Source organism: Ctenocephalides felis, unplaced genomic scaffold, assembly GCF_003426905.1.
Source record: "Ctenocephalides felis isolate EL2017-DRISC unplaced genomic scaffold, ASM342690v1 CF-g0.4_SCAFFOLD_01886, whole genome shotgun sequence".
Lineage (NCBI taxonomy): Eukaryota > Metazoa > Arthropoda > Insecta > Siphonaptera > Pulicidae > Ctenocephalides > Ctenocephalides felis.
In genome coordinates this window covers 6,653,647-6,659,646 of record NW_020538040.1, presented here as the reverse complement: position 1 = coordinate 6,659,646, position 6,000 = coordinate 6,653,647, and the positions used below count along the sequence as shown (strand labels likewise).

The window sequence follows — 6,000 nt, the reverse complement described above, 5'->3', positions numbered from 1 at the left end:
TATAATAAAATAATAATATAAAATGTCAACAATATATTCGTGTAGAGGGAAAAAATTTTGCTCGTCAGTAGAGTTCCTTCTTTATTATTCTAGTTCAGAATTAAAGTTTGCTCGTCAGTAGAGTCCTTTTCATGTTTCAAGTCCAAATTTAATTTGCTCGTCATCAATCCTTTTTTTCTAACATTCTAAATCAAATTCAATGTTTACTCATGTTCTAGGTCGAAATATAATATGCCTGTTAGTAGAGTCCCTTTTTTCCATGAAATTGAAGTTTGCTTGTCAGTAGAGTCTTTTTCGGTTTCTAAGACGAAATTTAAATGTGCTCGTCAATTAATTAAATCTAAATTCCGTTTGATTGCCAGCAGAGTTCCATTCCAATTAATCAAAATTAAGTCTCAAAATAAAGATAAAATATAAAATGTTAAAAAAAGATTTGGGACAAAATTTGAAAATCGTTGACAGTACAAAGGGACTCTACTGAAGAGCAAATTAAATTACAAACGAGAAAATAAAAAAGGGACTGTACTGATGAGCAACCTATAATTTAGATCTAGAAGATGAGAAAAAAGTCATTACTAATAAACTACAAATATGAGAAAGTACTCTACTGACAACCAAACTTTAATTTTTACCTAGAAAATGTAAAAAGAACTCTACTGACAAGCAAATCAAAATTGGATTCAAGAAAAGGGACTCTACTGACGAGCAAATCAAAATTAGATTTGCGAAAAGGGACTCGACTAACTTAATATATGAGAAAAAAGGAGATTGGTTTCGTTCTAATCTCTACTCAATACCATAGTAAAAATATCTAAAAATGATCGAAGGTCTATAAAAATTAAGAAAATTGGTTCCAATAATTCAAAAAAAATCTTAATCGAAATTAAGTGAATTATTAGTTTCATTTATTAAACATGTGAGATAAAAATTATTCGATTGTGGTAGAAGGGTGAACATTTAGTATAATAAGGAACTGGAAGAAAAATATAAGGGAAACATTATTATGTTTATAAATAATTATTAGTGATAATTATATTTATAGTTTGGGTGGTCCTCAATACAGACCTTTTTGAATTTCTTTGCTCCTAAGGGCTCAAATGCTTCCAAATTAATAAAAGAAAAATCTCTAAAAGTTTAGCTCTTAATATTAACATTTAGATAGTCAGCAATTCAATTAAAAGTTTCGTATGTTTATTATTAACATATGTAATTAGGTAAATTCTTCCGCCAATTTTTTTTAATTGATTTGAAAGCATTTGAGCCCTTGGGAACAAGGACATTCGAAAATGTCCATATTAAGGACCACCCTATATCATAACATAAATAATATAATATATATATCTTATTACCTCTCGAGTTAGTGATGAAAACAATTCTTCGATTCCCTCATTCAATTTTGCAGACGTTTGAAAATGCTTAGCGCCTACTTGAGCTGCATAACTGAAATTATGAAAATGTAATATATTAATAATAATTAATATAAGAAATAAAAATCAGAAAACTATCTTAAATGCACAAAACAAAACAATCTACAAAAGGATTCTTAAGTGCTGAAAATCATTCAAGCATAAAAGACAAGTTTGGTGTATATTTTGAAGATTATGGAGGATTGCTTACTTACAACTTATATACATATACTTGTAATTAAATTTACCTTTCTGCTCTCTTCTACACTGACATTTCTATCTTGCTCCAAATCCAATTTGTTTCCTACAATCATCAATACGATTTCTGAGCCCAACATTTTTTTGAGCTCTTTAACCCAATTTTTCACCTAAAAAAAACAGATATAAAAACATATCCATATATATGAATATATATATATATATATATATATATATGTAAAAGCCCCTTACCTTTTGGAAAGAATCCTCATCAGTGATATCGTAAACCAAAAGTGCCCCGTTTGAAGCCCGGTAATAAATTGGTCCCAAAGCGTGAAACCTTTCTTGGCCTGCTGTATCCCATATGGCCAAATTAATTTGTTTATCATCTAATTTAAGTTTTTGTTAAAAATGAAGCCTGAAAAAGTAATAACAATAATCATATAGAAGGACATTTAAAGGTCACTTGAATAAAATTTAAATTATCCATTATTATACACAAATGTATGAGTTTGAGTATGAAGAATTATAATATATGTATCAATTTCTATTTATTACTTGTAATGTGGATAAATGTCTTTCATTAATTTGTCTTCAACATAACGCAAAACTAAAGAAGTCTTTCCAACACAGCCTTCGCCCAGTAAAACTACTTTAAAATTATAATTATTGTTTTGTGAAACGTTGCCATTTGCCATTTTTATTAAATAAATATAATACTCTTTAATTAATTACGTATGATTTATGTTTTGCAAGAATAACATTTTATTCAAGTGCTTTTGACAGCTGTCAGCTGTTTAGAGAGACAAACTTCATTGGTAATAGATGGCGGTAGGGGTATGGATTTGTAAAAAATAATGGATTTTTAAATATTTTTGATAATTTGTTTGATTAATAGTAAATAATATTAATATTTTCTTTAGTACTAATATTATTGTTTGAATTATGATGTAATTGATGTTTAATTTTAACTATATACGCGATAATTTAGCTTTTGTTATAGAAGTGTTTTCAACGCGTTTGAAAATGCCGCCAAAATTATGCTTGTGTTGATTTAAATTTGGATAAAAGATGGCGGAAAAGGTACTGGTTCGTGAAAAATTAAATATTCTGGATATTTTGTTGATTAATAGTAAGATATGAATATTTTTCATTAGTACTACTATTGTTTTTTAAATTATGATGTAATCGATATTTAGTTTCAACTGTATATGATATAATTTACGTTTTGTTATAAAAGTGTTTTCAACAAGTTTGAAAATGCCGCCAAAAAATTTCAAACCAAATTATGCTTGTGTTGATTTAAATTTAGATAAAAGATGGCGAAAAGGTACTGGTTTGTGAAAAATAATGTAAATTTTAAATATTCTGGATATTTTGTTGATTATTAATGAATAATGTTGATATTTTCATTAGTAAATAATATCACTGTTCATAATATGATGTAATTGATATTAAGTTTCAATTTAATACGCGATAATTTACGTTTTGTTAGAAAAGTGTTTTCAACAAGTTTGAAAATGCCGCCGAAACGTTTAAAAGAAAATTTGTGTGTTTTAATATAAATTTAAACAGATTCTTGAAATATAGAGTATTATTAGTGTTTGTATGTTTGTGTGAATTTATTTATAAAACTAACTAACTGCTTTACAACAAAATATAAAAAACTTATAAAATAAAATTAATTTTGACCAGTTGTTAAAACATTCTGCAAAATATATTTATTTGTATCATAAATTTAAACACATTGGTGAAATAAATCAATAATAATATAATAATCATACTAGTAATTATTGTATATAACAGATTTGATATAAATTAAAATAAACTTAAAATTTTACTCAATTCCACTTAAATCTTATTTAATTTAATATGAAATGTATTAATATTAAAATAATAGTATGTAAAACTCAAATGTATTTAAATACAGCATTCAATTTTACATAAATCATAATAATGTCATTTGTGAGTTGTAAAAACTTATGATGTTCATTTAAAAGTTTTATGAACACATTTTGAAAATGCCGCCAAAAATTTTCAAAGCCTTTTATATTTATTTTACAACTTCAAACCTAATTCGGTAATAAGTAATGCTAGCAGCATTTGTATATTTAAGTGTAAATTTATTTGTAAAAATGAGCGTTTAACATTATATATTAATTCATAACAATCTGAAAGAAACTAAAATTTGACAGTTGGGAAGCCATCTTGTTCAATATCGATATAATATATTTAACAAAAATAAAAAAAAGTGTTAATTATGAAATAGTATTGTTGGAAAGTTAAATGTAATGCAAATATAGCGTGTAGTGTTTCTAAAAAAGTTATAAACTAATATAGTGTTTACAATTTGTGTAAAAATACTTTTGACAGTAATTGATTTGACATGCCGCCATTTTAAGTGTTAATATCGATAAAACTTAAAGCATTTTTATTTTATTGTAATTTAAACAGTATTCAAGAGATTTATTTACAAATACGTATTTGTCCATAAAATTACTTTATAATTGCACTAACAAATTAATATTTACCACAAATTTTATTATCTATTTATTTACCACTTATCGATTTAACCCAAGTGACAACTTCAAGCAAGACGTCCATCTTAAATTTCGCCGCCGTCTGTCATCTGTGTGTGAACCAAACAAAACGGTAAGTCATTTTTATCTCAACTTTTTAATTAGTTTTAAGCACGTTTTATGCAATAATCAAACACGATTTTTGTGCACGAATATTCAGTAATGTCGTGGTGATATTTTTGAGTCGTTGTCAACGTAAATCGGCATTTATATCGGTGGAAAAAGACTTTCGAAAATCGGCGTCATTGGGGAATTGACACGGGGTTAAAATTATTTGGCGGCGGGATAATAGTAAGAATTGTATGAAATTTGTGAAAAAAGTTGATACATGGTTATCAATACGTGGTTTAGTTAAATTAGTTATGTTTATTAAATAAATTTGTGTAAATATCAATTATTTTGTTGTGCAAGTTGTACGTGTTTTAGGATTTTTTTGTGTAAGTACCAGAATACCATGTTTAATTGTACAATTAACCTCATCTATCAATTACAATTATCAATAACAATTTTTATGTCTATTATTATCGCCATGTTTGTGTTTGTCCCGCAATTTTTGGCTCCAACACGTCAATGGCGATATGTTATTTTTTTTTATTATTTTGTATGGAATGTGTATTGTGTTCCTCGATTTTGGGGTCTCCAAAAGACTCCACGATTGACATGATTTATTTGACATGAGTGTTTAACCTTGTATCTTGTGTCGATGTCAGCTGAAGACAACGTGCTTCTGTCATTTATTTGACAGAAAGAGGTTTGCTATAGAAAAAATTGGCTAGGTGAAAGTGGCATCGTGGATTAAGGCAAATTGCTCGAACTTCCCGTACCGAAAATTAAAATGTTTGAAAAAGCTTTAAAGTTTTTTTGATAAATTTGAAAAAATGAGATTTTTGTAAACTTTGAAATTTTTGAAAAAAATAGATTTTTTTGAAATTTTTGTTTTTTGGTTTTTCAATTTTTTTGAAATTTTAGATTTTTTTTAAAGCAATCATGCTGTGTAGCTTTTTTACAGAAAAAATATCAGAGCGCGTAAGCGCTGCGCCGCTGTCTTAACGATGAACATTGATACGGAACCCAAAAGAAATGTAAAAAAAAATTGTACCAGTTCCTAAAATATCTATAAAATATCTGATAATTTGATGTGCATATGTCTAATGATCATTTTTGAACGCCCAATTGCATTTGTTCTGCTATTTTTTGTTTGAAACTCCATAACCTGTAGACCTGCCTTCCCAAACCTTTAATCAATTCTTCATTTCGTCAATACAAATAAAATGTTTTTTGAATCATTCCAATCGGCTGCTCCGTTCTCTTAATAACTGAATTACCGTTTCTGACTTTTTTTGCCCCGTATCTTTGAAACGGCTAGACCTGCCTTTGCCAAAAACTAATCAGTACGTCATCTTTTAATTAAAAATCGAATGCTTTTTGAATTATTCAAATCGGTTGATCCGTGTTCCTTAAACCGTCGACGAAAAATTGTATCGGCACACACATACACATGTATCCATTTTTTCTATGTTAAGCCAAATTGTTCAGAAACTTCTGAAATGTAAAGATGTAAAAAAAAATTTCATTTTCGATTTTTTTGCGATTACTTTATCCTACGGGAAGTTAAATATTTTTGACCATATCAAATGGTGATTTATATATACATTTTATTTTATCTATATCATACTGCTTGATATCGAGCTGACCGAGGTTGGGATCGAATCCGGGAATGAATTGAGCTAACCCACATTTTTAGGTTTTATAATATAAAAATTAATGTTATATTTAAACTTTATTTAAAAATGAAAAACTGAACGTCTTCATTTTGT

At 27.4% G+C, this 6,000-nt stretch overlaps 2 protein-coding genes across 3 annotated transcripts in view; one reads left to right on the top strand and one right to left on the bottom strand.

Moving 5' to 3' along the window:
* The window catches only part of LOC113377756, a 74,333-nt gene that overhangs the window by 10,325 nt on the left and 58,008 nt on the right, over positions 1-6,000 (top strand). The window contains exon 1 of one of the 2 annotated variants that reach the window (XM_026618172.1): positions 4,190-4,256. The exons of the other annotated variant lie outside the window; for it this stretch is intronic. The gene's annotated coding sequence lies outside the window, so the exon portion shown is untranslated. Of the gene's footprint in view, positions 1-4,189; positions 4,257-6,000 lie in introns of those variants that run through there. 2 annotated transcript variants of the gene reach the window in all.
* LOC113378614 (ras-related protein Rab-21-like) lies at positions 929-2,333 on the bottom strand. Its single transcript, XM_026619161.1, is given in 7 exon segments — positions 929-973; positions 1,350-1,440; positions 1,656-1,774; positions 1,857-2,010; positions 2,012-2,022; positions 2,163-2,191; positions 2,194-2,333. Coding segments are annotated over 7 exon segments (558 nt in total). The 5' UTR covers positions 2,303-2,333.